At 39.2% G+C, this 21,780-nt stretch overlaps 1 protein-coding gene across 1 annotated transcript in view; it reads left to right on the top strand.

Moving 5' to 3' along the window:
* Positions 1 to 21,780, top strand: part of LOC122789278 (carboxypeptidase E-like) — a 366,543-nt gene that overhangs the window by 112,095 nt on the left and 232,668 nt on the right. Inside the window, exon 2 of the mRNA XM_044056580.1 lies at positions 11,304 to 11,500. Coding sequence (XP_043912515.1) covers positions 11,304 to 11,500 — 197 coding nt within the window. The remainder of the gene's footprint in view (positions 1 to 11,303; positions 11,501 to 21,780) is intronic.

Here is a 21,780-nt window from a genome sequence, read left to right as displayed (position 1 = left end):
ACCCAAAATGTAGACCACTACATGCCATAATGTGGAACAACTGTACAAACTATTGAAAACTTTATAATTACTTCAACTAGGAAGGTCACATGATGGATACATGTACTGCATTATACTTATAAAAAGTTATTTTGATGAAGCGATATGATTCATTATTATGTACCAGGTATATTAAATAAAAAAAAAAAAACTAACATTGACTGTTTCACAAGCACTTTCAATGTGGAACAGAGAAGAGCATGGGCTTTCTAAGAGTCAGAATGAGGAACTTTCCTCATAGGAGGTACACCTAACAGGTATGATCTGGATAGTTTCAAGTCTTATATGGTTAAGCTTACTGTTGCAAACATCTAGAAGCAGCTTATGCTTAGAGGCAGAAAAGGCTTTCTGGTTAGTAAGGCAGGCTAGTCTGCACAGTCATTTAGCTATCTGGGAAAGCTTTGGTCATTTAATAGTGTGGGAACTTCTAGGACAAAAAAGATTGCCTTCTTATGGGAGATTTCCAACTGGCAAGCTACACAGTCAGTCTCTATCATACCCCTACCTTACCCCACATTTTGGAGATTACAGGTTTCAAGAACATGCTGTGGTTCACACATTCCATTTGAAGAGGGGCTTATCTGATGCAACACATACAGACCTAGAGAATCAGTGAGGCAGCCACCATTTTCTTGTCTTGTTGGAACAGGTCAAACAAACAAAAGAGATAGCTCACTATTAGAGTCACATGATTTATAGTTCTTTACTCCTGGATTAGATGATCTACCTCATGGGATCTCCATGTTAGAACAGGATGAATAAGGGATGGGCCAACAGATTAGATCCACCTCCAAGTGAAAGGTGACCACCCCTAAATGGATGATTAAGTCAAGTGTATGCATTTCTTGTAGGGAGCTGAAGTAATAATCTCCAGTCCCTTCATAATCAATAGGAGTTATTTATCCAGAGCCATGGTTCATCAGCACAGATGATGATGTCACCAAAAATAATCTGTTTTGAAGAGTCTCCATTGAGTTATTGTAGACATGCATAAACTCCTGTAGGAAAATCTTAGTATTACTAGGATGATGGCAAATGAAATGGAATCTATAGTTTGTTCCATTTCCAAAGACTTGCTAAAAGAAATAAGTCAATACTTTAGAAATCTAAGTGATGTCAAACATATATCTAAAACACATTCCTACTGCCCACTGATCTGATTTTGCCCCACATAAGACTCTCTATTAAAGAGAGCCCTGATAAATGGATCCCTCAGGATGAGGGCCAAAGTTGTCATGTAGCCAGGTTTCCATAACAAACATGGTCAGATTCATGCAACTAACTATATAACTGCTTATTGCAGACAGATCTCACATTTGTATGTAAAACTGTAGTGGTAGTTGATGGATCTAGTAGAATACAAGTCCTGGCTAATGGCCTGCAAGCAACTCCGGGCTCTTTCGGTATCAGTTGGAAACAGAAAGAACCCCTATCCGTACATAATTCCAGTCCAGGACAGTGCTTGCTTACCCATACAGGGATTATTCATTCCACTTGGGACACAGCATGGTACAAAGGCCAGCTTCCACCTCTCAGTATTGCAGCCACTAACATTCAGAACACAGGTTTGGGGTATTGGGGAAGGTGTGGAGAGCTAGGAAAGGTCTCTATCACAGAAATAAACATCTAGTATCCATTGCTGTACCTTAATGGGCATTCATGTTAAACCAGAAAAGTGTGCACGATGAAGAAAGGATCAATGGAAATGGACTCAATATACTGAACTAGTAAAAACAAGAAAATAACAAAGAAACTGCTAGGAAATTCCTATCAAAATGCTTCCCTGTATTACAACATTAAATGCTAATGAAATGCACCCAAGAGCTGACAGAAAGTATGAGGTTTGGATTATACAAATGTAAAAGAGATTTATAATAATTATTGATAAAATTAAACAACTGCTAACCAATTTAGGTTGAATACTACCAAAATCTTAAAGTTAATAATTAGTAATGCACATCTAGGAGACAACTGGGAAATTCATAAAGGTTACTGAAAGATATCCACTTTATGTATACCTCACAGTAACCTTTTGGAATTCAGAAACAGATCTAACATGGTGGTCTAATGCGATGGTGTGCAGCACAATGTCGAGCTCTCAATGTGGCAGTCCAAGGGAGAGGCATATGCTAATTATCCATGTGCTATCTCCCCCAGAATCACCTCCAGGAAGGTATCTATGTGATGAGCAATTCAAAAAGTCACTCTGCCATGTAGATTAGCATGACTGCTCCTCCCACATTGCGAAAGTGAACATAGCCAAAAGGCCATGTTCAACCATCATGGAAGAGGTAAATAATGCAAAGTTTAGTCATAAGGTAGGGTCAAAAGGTTTGTGAGTGAGTGTATGTGAGGGGCTGCATGCTCGAGTGTGTCTGCCCCCTATAAGTAGCAATGCATGGGAGCCACTGCCCCCATATCAGAGGAGTTATACTCCCACTAAGAAAAAACGCTTTTTAAAATGGTATAGTGATTTTCACTGTTTGATGCTACTATGACATGTGGTCATAGATTTGTGATTGCACTTTTTAGTGTGACTCACAACTGCATTGCATTTCTGGTGATGTCCAAGGCTCACAAGAAAGCAACACATATATACTAAACATACATGAAACAGTGCATGTAGTAGTGAGCAAAGGAATAATTTCAAAACACACCCCATCAATATAATATATATGCACATATGTCACTCTTCAAGCCCCTGCTTAATTACTGTAACAACAAGTAGCAGTGGCAAGAACTGTGCATGGATAAAATGGAACCATACCATGATCATAAATAAGAGTTCCATATAGGCTATATAGGACACAGCATAGTATGTGAACAAATCATATAGTTCTGTCATTCTGTAGCTGCCAATGGCAGAATGCCAGCCACCAAAAGTTAGTCAGATACAACACAACAGCAATGTAAAACCCTTCCACAATTAACAGTGCATGTTGATCAATGTATTGCTACCACATAGTGGATACTATATACATATATATATATACATATATATACATATATATATATATATATATATATATATATATATATATATATATATATATACACATACACACACAGCCAAAAGTATGTATTTCCAAAAATAGATAATGAGTCCTAGCAAAAGTAAACAGTCTAGCCCCTCCAGATAGCAAGTCCGTGTACAGTAATCCAATAGTTTCCTTGTAGCAAGACCCTAAGTCCTCTTTCTGCAATCTTCGTAGTAATGATGCACACCTTCCAACACCAGAAAAAACTAACTCCAAACAGCAACCAAAGTCTATGTTTTTGATAGATTGGGAGACAGAATACATTCTTTCCACAGAATGGAAGAACAATATTTCGTGTTACCTGAGATTTTTGGATGACATATTTATGTTGTGGAATGCAAGTATAGACAAGTTCAAGGAATTTATGGACTATTTGAACACTAGATGTGAATATTTGAGGTTCACTTACAATATAGATAATAAATCAATTCCATACTTAGACACTCATATAATTATAGATAAAGGAAGGTTTAAATCAAAGATTTATAGAAAGAGTACTTTTAGTAACACTTACTTAGAATATACTAGTTGTCACCCTATTAGTCAAAAAAGAAGTATTCTCAAAGGGCAATGTGTACGAGCTGCCAGGATGACCTCTGATTACACAGATTTAGTAAATGAATTGGATTATATAGGAAATATGTTCAAATCCAGAGGGTATCCTGTAGCCCTGATTCATGACACCATAAAATATGTAATGCACCAATGGGGAGGAAAGTACAAAGCTAAATTAGGAAATAGTAATGTGGACATGGGGGAGATGTCAAAACTAAAGAAGCAAATGATCTAGATGGATATATGAAAGCATGTATTTTACAATATGCCCCTGAGACGCAGGACATAACCAGAATTATAACTAGTAACTGGAATATACTTAAAACAGACAATAACGTGTTTAAACTAGTGGGAAACAAACCACATTTTGTTTCTAAAACAGGAATTAACCTTAAAGTTGAATTAGAAAGGAAAATTATGGATCAGAATGTAATAAAGGGGACAGGTACCACCAAATGTGGGAACTGTAATCAATGTCATTTAATTATAAATGGTCCATCTGTAACTTTGGAAGATATTAATAATACTACTGTATGGTTCAGAAAAGGGAATTGTAGGACCAGGCATGTGGTATACATGGCGAAGTGTAGTAACTGTCCATGTTTCTATGTGGGAAAGACGGACAGATGTCTTCGAAACAGAATATATGAGCACTGTTATAAAATCAAGAAGCAGGACACTAACAATGCATTATGGAGGCATCTTGAGGGGAATAGTAAATGTAGTACGTTTAACTTTGGTATACTTGAATATGTAAAAGTGAATCCTAGAGGGGGAAGTGTCAAATATGTATTAGGAGAAAAAGAGACCAGATGGCAGATTAAATTAAATTCTTCTGTTCATCCTGGGTTGAATGATTCAATTTCTATAAAGCCAATTTTGGAAAATAATAGGTAGTAGAATATGTTATGGTATATTTGGACATATGAATGATCAAATTAATTTTTAATTAACATATATATTATTTATTTTTGATTTTTATAACGGCATGAGGTGTACATGAAATTAGATACTATTTTAGTATGGCATCATTTGATACAGAGAGCACTGGCACTTTAAATAGTATAACATCAACTAATTGTTTAATTACATGCATATATTTGAATGGAACTAGTATATAAGCTAGGTGAATGTAATTAATGGTTGTTCTGATGAAGTCTACAAGTTAGATGAAACCGCTTAACCTAAAGCATCTTTCTGGCTGTTTTTTATGCTGTTGAATATTTTAACCATTAAAGTGTTTGAACGGAACTTTTAGTGCACAGTGAACTTTCTTGGGATCCTCGAACAATATTTTGTTTGTTTTTTATATAGTCGAGTGTTCGGGATTACTTTGGTGTTTTTAAAGTATACATTTACTTGTGGTGTTTATTTTGTTTTTGTGTATATATTTACTATGCAAACTGTTGGTCATTTTTTAAAGCTGTGATGTAAGAGTTTTAAAGTCCCAGGAGTCTTATTGCAGAATTTAATCATGCTAGAATGCACGTTAAGGCAGTAAAATGCTTGGATTTCAGTTAGCTTATTCAGATTGAAAACATTGGTGATACTTTGCCTAAAAGCACAGGCTGAGTAATCTGGTCTGTCCGGACCACACCTTCTGCAGTAAGTAAAACTTCAGAAGCAGATTATAAGCAGTTTGTTTAATGTAGTCTCCTGATGACTCACCTCTCAAAACTGCAATACAGTTCAGCTCTTATTTTATAGATAGTATAGCATCTCTAACCAAGGATTCCTCAACATCTAATCCCAACCCTGCGCAACAGCCACATCTCACCACATCCACTTTCTCCTTCAAACCTGTGCCCACATCCTATATAAAACTACTATTAAACAAACTTAAACCTTTCTCTTCTTCAGCTGATGACCTTCCAAGTGAGTACCTAAAAATAGTAGCTAGTAGTATTACCTATCCTGTCTCAATCCTTATAAATAGATCAATCCAGGAATCCCAAATTCCCTCTGTCTGGAAAAAGTCACACATTATCCCTCTGCACAAAGGAAGAAATTCAACAGACAATAATTTTAGACCCACGGTAATCTTATCTTCCCCTCACCAAAATACTTAAAAATTGTATTCAAAAACAATTGCAAGACTATCTCCTGCAGGAAAAAATCATATCCCCCTACACAACATGGCTTCTGTCCTTCCCATAGTATTAGCACTGCCCTTCTAACCTATATATATATATACATATATATATATATATATATATATATATATATATATATATATATATATATATATACTGTTAATAAAGCAAATGATAATGGAAATAGTCTGTTCCTTATTTCTAGACTTGTCTAAGGCTTTCAACACAGTTTTTCACAGCAAACGTCTACTTAAATGTCCTGACTAGGTCTTTCTCAGCCCACCCTTCTGTGGTTCAAAATCTACCTGTTCAATAGGTATCAGTCAGTAAAATGGCACTTCACACTCTCTCCTTACCTCCCAGTCACCACCAGTATAACATAAGGCTCTTTCTTTGGTCCCCTCCTCTTTAACATTTTCATGAACACCCTCTATATGTCCACACAACAGGCCACCCTAATGTGCAGAGGATTCCTCTCTCATTTGCACATCTGATAACATGATACACCTCCATACAAATTACTAAGGAAGCTTTAACAGCCACTGAAGCGTGGCTTCGTAACTCATAACTCATGCTCAGCCCAAAAAAAGACCAAATTGCTACTTTTTTCCCAAAATCCCTTTGTCATGAAAAAACAAAATTTAAAGTCCTGTCTTTTAATACAGCCATTGAAGTCACTTCTCATAGCAAATTATTAGGAACGATAGTGGATAATAATCTTACATTCGACCTGCATATAAAAAATTGCATTAGAAAAACTGATCAAAAACTAGGAATGCTTTACAGAGCCAAAAAAAATTCTCATTAAAGCAAATAAAACTTATGGCACTCCCATCCTTACTAACCTCCAGGTTTCACAAACATTAAAACTTGAACAATGCTATAACAAATTTGCTAAATTTGCAGCACAAACCCCTTTCAGAACCCACCTCTGTATAGCACTGAAGAGCATAAATTGGTTTGAACTGCCACATCAGCTAAAATATGCACACATTCTTACCACCTATAAAATTATTCAGCACCCCTCTGCCTGTCCAGCACTAAAACATTCCACACAACTATGTTCCCGGTCTGTCATTGTGATTCAGTGACCACAAACTCCTGTCTGTCTACAAACCTAGCCAATCTGCTGCACATTTTCTGTACTCATACAAGGTTACTAAGGCTTGGAACTCCTTACCTGTATCCATCAGGCCTATACCCTCCCTTCCATCTTTCAAAACCAACCAACCAAACAAAATCAATAACCACTGAAAACTGCAGCGCTAAAACAATGACTGAAGATTAAACAACTGCTGCACTCTTTCAAAACCACTCAGACTTCTTAGCTAAAATCTGGCTTTGTTCTTGCTCAAAACCAGGATAAACTATATCCCTAAATGTGAACAAGTGCCTTTTCCTTCCTTATACCTCCTTGTTCTCCCTTCTTCATGTACTTCCTTACTGTTATCTAATTCTCTTCCCTGACTTTCCAAGTATACCATAAGCCTGTTTTTCCTGTACTTCATATTGCAGTTCCTACTTGTATTACCTTTAATTTCTCTACAAATGGTCTAAAGTTTCTCTAAATATTAAATGATTGTCATATACCTTGCATTGATTCTTGACTAATTTTTTATATTATGTCTAATTTGTTATAATTATTTAAACTGCAGACATTTTTTGTTTTATTTTTGAAGATTGTAAAATTATTGTTGTTAAAATGTTTTGTAGTAATTTGGAACTTTTCTCCCTGGCCCTCTGCTGAAAATGGGCTTCTACCCAGTCAGACTTTCCCGGTAATCAAATGTCAATAAATCTTCTTTTTTTTCAGCTGGTCCAAGTTAGGGGTCGCTACAGTGGATCATCTGTTCTTATTTCTTTCTCTTCTCTGTATCTTGCTCTGTCACACCAACCACCTGCATATCATCTGTCACCACATCCATAATCCTTACCTTAGGCTTTCCTCTTTTCCTCTTACCTGGCCGCTCCATCCTTAGCATCCTTGTCCCAGTATACCCGGCACCCCTCCTCAGCACATGTCCAAACCAACGCAATCTCGCCTCTCTGACTTTGTCTCCAAACCATCCAACCTGAGCTGACCCTCTAAAATACTAATTTCTTATTCTTTCCATCCTTGTCACACCCAGTACAAATGTTAACATCTTTAACTCTGCCACCTCCAGCTCTTACTCCTGTTTTTTTGTCAGTGCCACCATCTTCAACTCATATAACATAGCTGGTCTCATTATCATCTTGTAGACCTTCCCTTTTACTCTTACTAATACCCATCTGTCACAAATCACTCCTGACACTCTTCTCCACTCACTCCACCCTGCCTGCACTCTCTTCTTCACCTCTATTCCACAATCACCGTTAGTCTGAACTGTTGATCCCAAGTATTTAAAATCATCCACCTTCACCAACTCTACTCCTTGCATCCTCACCATTCCTCTGTCCTCCCTCTGATTCGCATGCATATATTCTGTCTTAGTCATGCTGACCTTCATTCCTGTCCTCTATTGAGCATATCTCCACCTCTCCAGGGTCTCCTACCTATTTCCTACTGTCACTACAAATCACAATGCCATCTGCAACCTCATAATCCACGGGGACTCCTGTCTGATCTCATCTGTCAACCTGTCCATCACCATTGTAAATAAGAAAGGGCTCAGAACTGATCCTTCATGTAATCCCACCTCCACCTTGAACGCATCCATCACTCTTACTGCAGACCTCACCACTGCTAGACTGCCCTTGTACATATCCTGTACCACTCTTACATACTTCTCTGCCACTCCTGACTTCCTCATACAGCACCACAACTCCTTTCTAGGCACCCTGTCATATGCTTTCTCTAAGTTCACAAAGACACAATGCAACTCCTTCTGACCTTCTCTATACTTCTCCATCAACATCCTCAGAGCAAACATTGCATCTGTAGTGCTATTTCCTGACATAAAACCATACTGCTGCTCACTAATCATCACCTCCCTTCTTAATCTAGCTTCCACTACTCTTTCCCATAACTTCATACTGTGGCTGATCAATTTTATACCTCTGTAATTACTACAGCTGTGCACATCACCCTTATTCTTAAAAATCGGTACCAATAGACTTTTTCTCCACACCTCAGGCATCCTCTCGCTTTCCAAGATTCCATTAAACAATCTGGTTAAAAATCCTACTGCCATCTCTCCAAAACTCCTCCTTGCTTCCATAGGTATGTCATCTGCACCAACAGCCTTTCCATTCTTTCATCCTCTTCATAGCTGTCATTACTTCCTTCCTACTAATCTGTTGCACTTCCTGATTCACTATCCCCACATCATCCAACCTTCTCCCTTTCTCATTCTATTTATTCATCAGCCCCTCAAAGTACTTTTTCCATCTGCTCAACACACTCTCCTCGCTTGTGACTATGTTTCCTTCATTATCCTTTATCACCCTAACCTGCTGCACATCTTTCCCAGCTTGGTCCCTCTGTCTAGCCAAATGGTACAGGTCCTTTTCTCCTTCTTTAGTGTCCAACCTTTCATACAGCTCTCCATACACCTTATCCTTACCCTTTGCCATCTCTCTCTTCACCATACGCTGCATCTCCTTGTACTCTTGTTTACTTTTTTTGTCTCTCTGACAATCCCATTTCTACTTCATCAACCTTTTTCTCTGTATACTCTCCTGTTCTTCCTCATTGCACCACCAGGTCTCCTTGTCATCCTTCCTCTTTTCAGATGTCACACCAAGCACCTTTCTAGCTGTCTCCCTTACCACCTCTGCTGTGGCTGCCCAGCTATCTGGTAGCTCTTCACTGCCACCCAGTGCCTGTCTTAGCTCTTCCCTGAATTCCACCTTACAGTTATCTTTTTTCAACTTCCACCATTTGATCCTTGGCACTGCCCTCATTCTCTTCGTCTTCTTCTTGATCAACAATGTCACCATCCTATGCTGACTAACTACACTTTCTCCTGTCACCACTTTGCAGTCTCCAATATCCTTCAGACTGGCCCTTCTGCATAGGATATAATCCACCTTTGTGCATCTTCCTTCACTCTTGTATGTCACCCTATGCTCCCCCCTTCTTAAAATATGTATTCAACACAGCCATGTCCATCTTTGTTTGCAAAATCCACTACCATCTGTCCTCCTGTATTCCTCTCCTTAACACCATACCTGCCCATCACCTCCTCATCCTCTCTGTTCCCTTCACCAACATGCCCATTGAAAAACGCTCCAATCACCACTCTCTCTCACCCTTTGGTACACTCTCCACCACTTTGTCTAATTCGTTCCAAACATTTTCTTTCTCATCCATCACACACCTGACTTGCATAGCATATGCACTAACAACATTCATCATCACACCATCAATTTTCAGCTTCATAAACATCACTCTATCTGACACTCTTTTCACCTCCAAAACACTCTTGCCATACTGTTCCTTCAGGCTAATCCCTACCCCATTTCTCCTCCCATCCACACCATGGTAGAACAATTTGAACCCGCCACTATTTCAACCTTCCTTCTCTTTATCATATCAGCTAGCTCTTTCCCTTTACCAGCCATACTGCCAACATTCAAAGTTCCTACCCTCACATCCTCACTCCTAACTTTCCTCCTCTCCTCCTGCCTCCAGGCATGCCCTCCCCCTTCTTCTTCTTCTTCTTCTTCTTCTTCTTCTCCTTCGACTAACAGTAGTCCATTTTCCACTAGCACCCTGTTGATTAACAGTACTGGAGGTGGTCATTGTTAACCCAGGCACCGACCTATCTGGTATGGAAATCTGTATTGTTGCCCACATATTTGATCTGATACAAAGTTTACACTGGATACCCTTCCTGATGCAACTTCCCCATTTATCCAGGCTTGGAACTGGCAGGAAGAAATACACTGGCTTGTGCATCCCTCAGTGGCCGGGTTAATCAAATATCAATCAATCAGGAAACAAATAAATAAACAATTGTGGCTCTGAATTGGCAGCATTCAGTATTCTAAGCTTCATAAATGTGAAATAAATAATTTTAGCTCAATATAGTGTGAACTGCATAGCAATCCCAAGAGGATATATATAGGAGTAATATTTAAGCAGACTACAGATATGAAGGTTACAGATCACAGTGCACACAAGGAACCCCCTTTTGATATATGACCATCTGTACGTTGTTTAATTTAAATATTTTTTCTTAGACTTAAGATTTTTCTTTTATTAGTTTCGGGTAACTTGTCTAGCCTGCCAGCACTCAGGCTCTTTCACTTCATTATCACAAGTTTTGGAATGCACAAATGAGTTATTTACCATTAACAGTAGCATAATATACTGCATTTCTTTGTCTTACCTTCACTGTATCTCTCTCATATAAAATACATGCACATTGCCAATATCTTTAGGCTGTAGTTAAAAAGTACAATGTCAGTGCACCCTTTCATTTTAAAAACTGCAAACTAAACTTATTTGTTATAGAATTTTAATATCTATTAATCCTGTTAAGTTTCTGTGAGTGTTTTTAAGAACAGAATTGGAATATATCTTTAAATGAAAAAAAGACATGGAACCAGGGTGCTAACAAAAGTTTTTTTTTTATTTCTGTTCTGGTTTTAGGAGAGCCTGAGTTTAAGTATGTAGGGAATATGCATGGAAATGAAGCCGTGGGTAGAGAGCTGTTGATTACCTTATCCCAGTATTTATGCAATGAATATCAGAGAGGCAATAACACCATTATTAATCTTATCGAAAGCACTCGGATCCACATCCTTCCTTCAATGAACCCAGATGGCTTTGAGCTTTCTGCATCACAGGTATTGTATTATATTGTATTGTATTGCATTGCGTTATGTCATACTTCCTTACTGCACTATATCCTCAGTACCTAATTAACAGTTCAAAAAGGCACTGCTCAGCTGGACTATCCCAGTGATGAAATGCCATTGCCAACAGTTCCCACAGGGAGGTGATGAGCATGCTAAGGATTGTAGGGAGTTAAAGGTAATTGTTTATTTGTGTACAGAGAACCAGTTATGGTCCTATATACAGGGTCTGATATTAGAAGAGTTTGTGAATGTAAGAAAAGATGAATGTAGAGAAAAAGTTTTTTCTTTTTTTCTTTGTATTCTCATGGTTAATATTATCTGTAAAAGTGGAAATTTGGCTTCAGGGTATTTTTGATGAAGGGAATCATAGAAACAAAATGCAGCCATACAGCAACAATGGGAAAACCTGGGAAAACAAAGGTGCATATATTCTACGAAATATGAATATCAGGAAACAGCAAAGTACTGAAACGGAACTTTAGTAGATAATCAAGTAACAGTGAAGCAATGATATGGATGCTTGGGGGGTAAGAAGTATTAATTTAATTGAATTAATTAAAAGGGATCAATAGGAATCCCAGATATGAAGGAGGCTGAGGTCAATACCCTAACCTTTCCAGCAAAATATGCTTCTGGAAGTGTAGTCTTTTGTGTGCAGAAGAACAACAACATACGGGAGAGTGTTAAATATAGGGTAACATGAAGAGAGAGAGATAGAGAAAAACAATAAAAGATTATAGGTGGAGAGAATCTGAGGAACTGGGTACAATATTAAAACTGTTGATACAATGGAGAAAAACAGGGACATGTGAAACACTTAAAATGGAAAGGTGTAAAATATTACCAATGACTGTGAAGAATGAAAGATATGGGCTATAAGTACTATAAAGTATTTAGATGGGAGGGGGTATAAGTCAGTAGAAACACACCATACCAACTATTATCCAAGATCGTGTTTATTTTAGCAACTAAATGTAAAAAAAATGTCCACAACATTGGCTGAAAATGTCATGGTTAGAGTTTTTTAAGGGAAGGAATGGGTTGAGTAAGGTATCAGTATGTGGCTAAAGCAGTGAGATACTGACAGCAAAACTATAATCCCCAAAAGGAAGTGTCTCTACCCTAGTTTGGTATGTAAGCCAGCAGCTCAGGAAGAAGAGCTGTGCAAAGATCTTAGCTAAAAGAATGTTAAGATGATGTCAAGTGAAGAAAACATGTCAACAGAAGGCCTTTCTTCTCACTAATGTGGTTTAGGTGATCTACTATATTTTTGCTTGGTGTAAGTTGCTTGTGTGACATTGTAGAGAGTAGTCAGACCTACTTATAAAAATGTGGAACTTCACTGGTTCAAAAACATACTCCTGGAGGGTAACTTCAATGCATTTGTGAACCTGTGCACATCTCTAGGTGTACATGGTCAGTGAAGTCTAGTACTAGGACTGTGTAAAATGATACATACTCTTGTGACAAAATCAGGCTATACCTTAATTTAGTTGTCAAGTTTTCTTTTTTTGGGGGGAATTCTGATGATGGATAGAAAGGATGTCTTTTATTGGATACCAGTCATCAAATGGACCAGGGAGGGGATGGAGATGGCTTGAAAGATTGGGTTGCAGGATTCTCCAAAGAAGCCATGTGTATATGCAATTATCTATATATATTTTTTTTTTTCCTGAAATTTCGGGGCAGTGGGTGGTATGGTGCTGTGTGTAAATCAAGAAATGGAGAAAAGGAGACAAAGAACATAACTAACTAGCAGATTAGATAGATCAGTTCAGGGACGTACAAGCAAAATCATATGAACTGAAAACATTGTGTGAGATGACTGCAATGAAGCTCAGTTTAGACATGAGCTGTGCAAAACCTGACAGCAGTACTTTTTAATGTGTCATTCATCAACATTTAAATATTCAAATATTCTTTAATTGAAATCTCATATTGTCAGTGCTTCATTGTGTCAGCTGTAAGATTGTTACCAATGTTTAATACTGTTTCTGAAATTATGCAAACAAGAGTAAATGGGAAATATTTTTATTGCCTTTTTTCCATTTTCTCTGAGTTAATAAAACATTAGGGATAATGTATTAACAGGTTGGGAGTATGGTACTCTGCCAAAACTAATAACATCTAAGTTACGTGATGTTTTCCTTGGTGACTATTTGCACCTTACCTTTTCTGGAGTTTACATATATTGGTTGCAATTTTTTCTGTCCAATGTTTCTCTACAGATGCATGAAAAGCAATCAATTGCAAAGGAAGACAAACATCAAAATGAGAAACTTCATTATATCTCGGGGGCTGTATAGCCAACACAATCTCTATGCATATGAATAAATCCTCTACATTCGTTTTCTTATTATAATTAAGTCTATGGCCACTGCAAATTGAGAGAAGGACGTTTCCCACATGGCAGTAACCTCTCACCTCCTCCAAAATTTACAGAGAAACCTACTTGCAAGAAGAGATTCATAAACAATCAATACTTGTATGCTAGAAATAAGAATGATAATAGATATGTCTTCAAGTCTGAAATAGTTCATATGAACTTCACACTTCAAAATGAAAGTGCAGTTTGTACAAAATGTAATCACATCACTCATCTATGCAGTTTGTGTGGACTCACACATAATTAAGGACCAAAGTATTTAGTGATGGTGAGGTTTTGACTATCAAGCAGAGTTGAATATGTTTAAGCAAATTGTCAAAATAATGACCAGTTCTATTGTTATTAAGGCTGAATACCTCCATGCGAGACAGGTGCCCCCCACTCATGTAATAAACCAGCTCCTGAAGAGACAACTGGGAGAAACTGAATTGAATGTCTGAAGGCTAGATCTTCTATTTCTGTGAAGCATGAGCTGGTAGCAAGCAGAGTCCATCTCTGGGTGTAAAACGTAATCAGCTGTGCCTTGCTTGCAGATGAAATGTGTAACAAAAGTGTGAACTATGGAAGCAGAGTGGCATGTTATTGCATTAACTGCACTCTCATCATGTAGGACAGGCACAGGATTAGAGTGTAGTAATGGAATCCTTCCTGGTGAGGATAAGGTCCACCTGTCATCTAGCTGTTGCCTCAGCTAATATGACAGTGAGTTAAAGCACCAAAAGAATACTCAACCCTGGAAAGGGAAATCCTGCCTGGAGTGATATGGATTAGCTGACACAGCAATGTGGAACAAATTGACCTGAATATCACAGGAGCAGTTAGACGGTCAAGTTACTGAGCTTCAGAAAAGTGCTATATGCTGAAATAAGCTGTCAAAAAAAGTGTGTGACTGGGATTCCTGAAACATTACTTGTAAGCATCATGAAAAACACACTACATGGCCCAGCTCAACAGAGAACTGGTCATGTAACACCTTGTGAATAAACTGAATTATTCCTTTTGGGGAAAATGAAAATGTTAAAATATGTTAAAATGACCATTGGTGACATACTGCAGGTCAGTCTTCCCTGACTGGGACATGTAGTGAGGCCTGCAAAAGCAAACTTACAAGTACTGAAACCACTCCCTCGCCTGCTTCTCCCAACTCTTTTCATGCATCCAATAGCTATATTTATCTAAAGTAAACTGAATTAATGGCTATGCCTCCTGGTAGCATGGTGGAGGTCAGTGATGACTTGCCAAGATGGGGGGGGGGGGTCAGAGCACACTTATATATTTAGTATACAACTGCATATCATCTCTTCATCTCACACCCCAGTAGATATATTTAGGTAAAAGAAAATTACCTTCTGACCTCTCCCTTATTATGTTTTTGAAATCTGTACTTAATTAAAAAAAATACCTGACCATTTCTTCCTCCTACTCTTCTCGTAACGTTCTAGTAACCTTATTTTGAGTAATAGGACCTGCTGTTGTTATGGACCCAGCAAATGAACCACATACAGTGAATCCCCTCCCATCCATCCTATACTGAATGGTACCCAGATGACTACACACTGCCATGTTGTATTACTAGGCTGTGTCACTCATAAAATGTCATAAACAAGGGTTTGACAGGTGAATACCATCCTAGGTAAAACAATGTGGTTTGCTAACCATGTCCTCCCATACTGACAAATATCGTATCCCCTAGAATGACACCGGAAGCTAAGCCGATTAGTAAAGTCACTCATCTTCTTTTCAAATTGTAGCATCATCCTTGGGAAGGTAGAATGCTACTCAACGCTAGGCACATACCAGCCTTTGACATATAGTTTGAGAGCTCTAAAATGGGTCCCTTCATATAGTCTAGGGAAGTATGTTTCAGTTCGTTTACAAATACATAAACTATTATTTATTTATTTATTTGCATTTGTTGGCCGGAAAAGTCCGCTGGGTAAGAGCAACACATTTTCAGTGGAGGCCCGGGGAGAAAAGCTCCACAAGCAGTTACATTCATAGCGAGAGAGATTACATATTTTGTAAAACTAATAATAATAATAAGCCAGAGGCTTTAATGCATACATTCATTACAAAAGATATAGAAGTTACATATTAGATGGGAAAAATTATCTTATGAAAAAAACTATTTTTAAACATTAAATAATCCTGGCTAAGATAGTACATTTTAGATAGGAATTTATATTTTGAAGATTTAATTTGAAGCATTTAAACATTGCTAGTAAAGCTAGTTCAGAGGTTACTTATTGAATTAGAAAGTTCCATTTTTAAAAGTATTTGAAGCAAAAAGCTTATGTGTAACTTGAGTATAACTCGTATAGTATAACTATGACCAAATTATCCTGGTAACTGCTGTGCATGCATAATTTGGTGGATCCTGTCCCTGATAGGCAACTGCCTCTTATTTTCTCCTTGTTCACCCTGGTAAATGGGGTATCAGTATGTCATACAATGGAGTCTCCTATATCTAGAGTCCTGGATAGTGTATTGGCTTGTCTTATAGGCTTGGTAGTTGAGGCTCCACTGCGTATGGCTGTATGTGCAGTGATAGGTGTTGTTTCTGTTGAGTGCTTTTGAGTTTGCCAAGGATAGTTTTTGCAGGTGTAATATTTGGAAGGTCTTTTGGGTTTGGGAAGATTATATTTAAGTGCCTTAGATAAGTAGGTTTATGATTGGGATCTGTACTATGTGGAGTGTGTGTAGCATGTTTGTGTTTCTGACAATCAGATTGTTATTATGAATGCTAGTATGCAAGTGCTTTGCCTCCTGAGACATTGTGTATATATATTTCTCACATACTGTGTTTGTTTCTTTGAGAATGAAATGGTTGTCAGTGAATATTAGACAATTTTTATATTGTTTCAAGATGCACATATCCACCAAATTGGCTAAAGAGAAATTGGGAAAGAGCATATCATTGATCTGGTCCTTTATTGGGTGAGCTACAAGTGTGCAGTGTACGAGGGGTTAATAGCGGGCTGACTAAGGCTGCTTTTGGGACTACAGACTAGACTAGGCTCTATAATATTAAATTCAAGGGGCAGTGCACCCCTCTGTGCAAACTAGCTACTCTTTGCTACCCTACATACAAAGTAGTTGCTTTACACTTACAGGTACAGTTTCAGAGGTAGATTTATAGGGAAAATTTGATCTGCAGGTATCTATTTCATCTATACAGGTCACTGCCAACTGCTGTTATGTGATGAGCAGTGATATGCAAACACATCAAATTTATACAGGCACTTAAAACACAGGAAACTGGCTTCGGAGCCCTCTGGCCAATAAAACAATTTCACTTACTGCCTTCGTTTGTGTTTTCCCAACTCGGATAGATCAGGCCATCACCTACTGCCAGCAGATGGAATATTTTGGTCCTCTTAATGTAAAAACACAAAAAGATTGCTTGAGAGTGTATGCTACCAGAAAACATTTAATAAGCTAACGAGACAGGGCAATTTCATGTCATTCAGACAATAGCAAACTAGCTTGAGAAATGTAGTAGTTTCAGCCTTAAATGCAGATAAATGCACAAATAAAACAAGAAGTCAGCAGTCTCTCACTTAAGTACCTTCCAGAAGTGCAATTTTTCAATACAGGTGCTTAGCTTTTGCCTGAATGACATGTGATGCAAGGACATAATTTCAGTGACACAGGTGAGGATCCTAAGCATTACTTGTAGTTGTTGCAGATCTTGAGTCTTATCAGAGAAGACAAGACCATAGATGTACTCTTATGTAGTTAAGTATCACTCAACTTCCTACAGAAAGGCCTCACTGAGACAAATGACTGGTGTCGAAACCATGGCCTTAAGCTTAATGCCAAAAAATGCGTTGTCATCCCCTTTGGGAAAAAGTCAGATGTTCTTCGTGTTTAACTGTTGCAGTCATTACATTTGGGTAATCCTGCTGGCAGGTTGCCCTCAGTCGGCCTGAATTCCAAAGTCTTGGGTCCTGCATCGGCTGCCATTTTCTTCAGTCTTTCTTTCAGTGCCCGAAGCAGAAGCAGTTCGCAAGTGCCGGTCGGCCGACTCCTGAGATTTTCGTGTTCAAGTTTCAGATCCGAAGTCTTCAATAAAGCTAAGTACCCCATTGGGGAAACTTTTTTCTTGCTCCAGACCGATGTCAGAAAAAGTTAATAATTGTATTTCTTGTGGAAAGCAAATACCTCATAAGGACTTTCATTCTTACTGTATTCCTTGCCTAGGCCCTGATCACAACATTTCTGGTTGTCGGTTTTGTCCTAGATTTAACCAACGCACTATTAAGCATCGGTATGATTTTGCTTTAAACTATTTTGGACGCCGGTTTAATTATCCAGAAATGTCATCAGATCGCCATCCGACTACCGGAGTTCACAAAAAACACAAAGAAAAGGAGAGAGATAAACAACCGAGGTCCAAAACCGACGACGAAGCTTCTTCTAAGCCAGTTGCCAGTTCGCCGGTTCTCAGTGAGGCACTTTTGCAGCCCCTGACTCCCGCTACTTTAGAGTCGCAGGCCGCTACCGACTCCCACGTGGAGTCGGCTATGCCACTGGAAACTCAAGGTATTGGAGCCTCGGACACTATCCCCTCAGATGGGTCCGGAGCCGCTGAGCAGGCACCGGCTTCTGAGGGTGTATTCAGACCTAAACATCTTTACATTAAACCGACTTCAGCTTCAAAGGCAAAGACTAAAGCACCTTCTAAAGCAAAGAAACAAACTCAAGAGCCACGTGGACAGGCCTCTGTGCCCAAAAAGCAGATGCTCAAAATGGCTGAAGACTTGATTACCTTGATCAGGGGTTCCCATCCCCCTCCTGATAAGAGGCCTAGGCAAGAGACTGACTCTGAATCTTCAGATCAGGTTTCTATTTCTTCTGATTCCTCTTCTGATCAGTAATATTCTCTTCCCCCCTATGAAGATTCTGATGTTGAAGAATCCATACCTTCAGCTTCTCCTCCAGAGGACTATTCTTTTGGAGAAACCTTGCATACCATGAGGGAGCATTTCCACTGGGAGAGCCAAGATTTTTCAGAATCTAAAAAGAGGCTCAGGGATTTCCTTTTACTTCCTCAACACAGGCCTCTAGCCATTCCACCTGTGTTAGACATTGTAGATTATGTGTTTTCGGAGTCTAGTCTGACCCCTGACTCCTTACCTCCAGCTCCTGTTAAGACTGACAGATATTACAGGGTTCCTGACTCTCATAAATTCCTTTTTAAAAACCCTGCTGCAGACCCAGAAACTATTTCACATGGTCCCAAAGGAGTTAAGGCTTCCGCTGCAAAAAACCCTACCCCCTCTGACAGGGATTCTAGGGCACTGGATAGATGGGGAAAAAAGGTTTACACATCTGCTACCTTGGCTGTAAGGGCCTTAAACTGTCAATTTCATATGCTCAAATATCAGAAACATGTCATGACATTTCTTAAACAGAAAATGTTGTTAAACTCTGAATGTGCAGAAAACAAGGAAATGCAGGATTCACTGCATGCAGCTGAACAAGTTGGAAAGCATACTTTGCAATGTGGTTTTGATTCTTTGGAGGCCTCCTGCAGGGCTGCAGTAATGGGTTCTGTAATTAGGAGGCATGCTTGGTTAAAGGAACAAAATCTGCCTGATCATGTCAAGGTTAAATTATTAGATGCACCTTTACAGCATGATACTTTGTTTGGTGTTAAGGCAGAAGAGGTGTTAAAGAAAATGGAGGACAAAGCTAAATCTATGCAAACTGTCAAAGATTTTTTACAAGTACAACCACCTAGGTTTAGTAGGCACTGGCCTACAAAGAATTGGTCCTTTCCTGTGTCAAACAGACCTCAAAGGGGCAAATCCAGATGCCCTAGAGGCAGATCCCAGGCACAAGGTTCATACAGGTCAAAGCAATGGGATGCTTCTACCTCCAAAGTTGAAGACAAATCACAACCATACAGGAAACAGTCCCAATGACTTCCCCCTGCCTGCACCAACACTTACCTCCTGGCAGCACCCTTAGGGGGAAAATTAGCACTTTTTTCTCAAAATTGGCACATTATAACCCAGGACAAGTGGGTACTAAATATAGTGTCACAAGGCTACAAGTTCCATTTCCATACACTGCCAAAGGCAAACAGCTGGCCATATTTGCCAAAAAATCAATGGGCAGAGGCGCAAAAACAAGTCTCATCCTTCATGGACATGGGGGCCATTCAACAAGTACCAGCGCAAGAGCAGGGACAAGGATTTTACTCAAGACTGTTCTTGGTACCCAGAAAGGACAAGGTCTGGAGACCAGTACTGGACCTAACTATTCTGAACATATTCCTGGATATACCAAAATTCAAAATGTTGACTTTGCAGCAGCTTCTGCCCATGCTGGGCAAGAATGCTTGGCTTGTGACTTTAGACCTAAAAGAGGCATACCTGCATGTCCCAGTCAAACAATCATGCAGAAGACACCTCAGATTCAAGGCTGGCTCAATGCATTACCAATTCTCTGCACTGCCCTTTGGCTTATCTACTGCACCCAGGGTCTTTACAAAGTGTCTGGCACCAGTAATTGCATTCTGCAGACAAAGAGGAATACAAATATATCCTTACTTGGACGACTGTCTAATTCAAGCAGAGAACAAAGACATATGAGGAAACTTCAATGGTACCTAAAAAGTGTTTGGACTCAACATTGCCACAGCCTGAAAACAATGATTACTCTCATTCCCTGCCTGCAACAGGAATTTCGATAGTGGGCAAAGGCTTGTCACCAGAACAAGGGACAGCCATTCACATTACCCCCAGCCAGGCAGACACTAACAACGGATGCATCAGATTATGTCTGGAGGACCCACATGGCAGGAAGATGCATTCAGGGCACATGGGCCTCAAACCAAATGCATCTACATATCAATCAAAAAGAGATGCTAGCTGTTCAAAATGCCCTGGCAGCCTTCAAGGACCTACTTCATCCGAGACAACTACTGATAAAGACAGACAACACCATGGTCATGTGGTATATAAACAAACAGGGGGGCACACATTTTTGCCCCCTTTGCAGACTAACAATGACTTTGTGGGACACGGCATTGACTTACCAAGTACATCTGCAGGCACAATTCCTGGCAGGAAAGGAAAACACTCTGGCAGACGAACTAAGCAGAAACCTCATGGATCCCCACGAGTGGCAGCTGGATCCACAAGTCTTCAGCATGATAACACAGAAATGGGGATGCCCGGACATAGATCTATTTGCCTCCCCTCACAACTACCAACTAAAAAGATTCTGCACAAGGACTTATCACAGACAAGCACTGAAAGTGGACGCCCTATCTTTCAGCTGGAAAAACCTATCAGTATATGCCTTTCCTCCACTGCCTCTCCTCCCCAAGGTACTCCTAAAGGTCAGACAGGAGCAGCCAAAGATGATATGGATTGCCTCAGACTCGCCCCACCAGTACTGGTATCCAATCCTAAGGAACTTGTCTCAATACCCAGCTTGGACCTTACCTCAAATACCTCATCAACTGTCCCAGCAAAACAATCAGATCCTGCACAGCCAACTCAGTACTTTAAACCTGGCAGCATGGTGGATAATGTAGTTATACAAAACACACCTCTCAGTAAAGCTGTGATGGATGTCATTTTGGAAGCCAGAAGGCCTAGTACTAGAAAATCTTATGCTGGAAAATGGAAGAGATTCTGTGCTTGGAACCAGGCACAAGGAACTGATACAGCTGTATCAAATATTCCTCAGAGTTTGCAATACTTAACTGAGATGCTGGACAAAGGCCTATCTTTCTCATCAATTAAAATTCATGCCTCTGCCATTTTAGCTCATTACAATACAGAGCCACCAATCTTTTCTCATCCTTTATTAAAGTAGTACCTCAGAGGAGCCAAAAATGTAAGGCCTCCAAGGATATCACCAA

Source organism: Protopterus annectens, chromosome 14.part0 (genome assembly GCF_019279795.1).
Source record: "Protopterus annectens isolate FY-2018-M chromosome 14.part0, PAN1.0, whole genome shotgun sequence".
In the NCBI taxonomy this organism is placed as follows: Eukaryota; Metazoa; Chordata; order Ceratodontiformes; family Protopteridae; genus Protopterus; species Protopterus annectens.
This window is presented reverse-complemented; position numbering and strand designations above follow the sequence as displayed.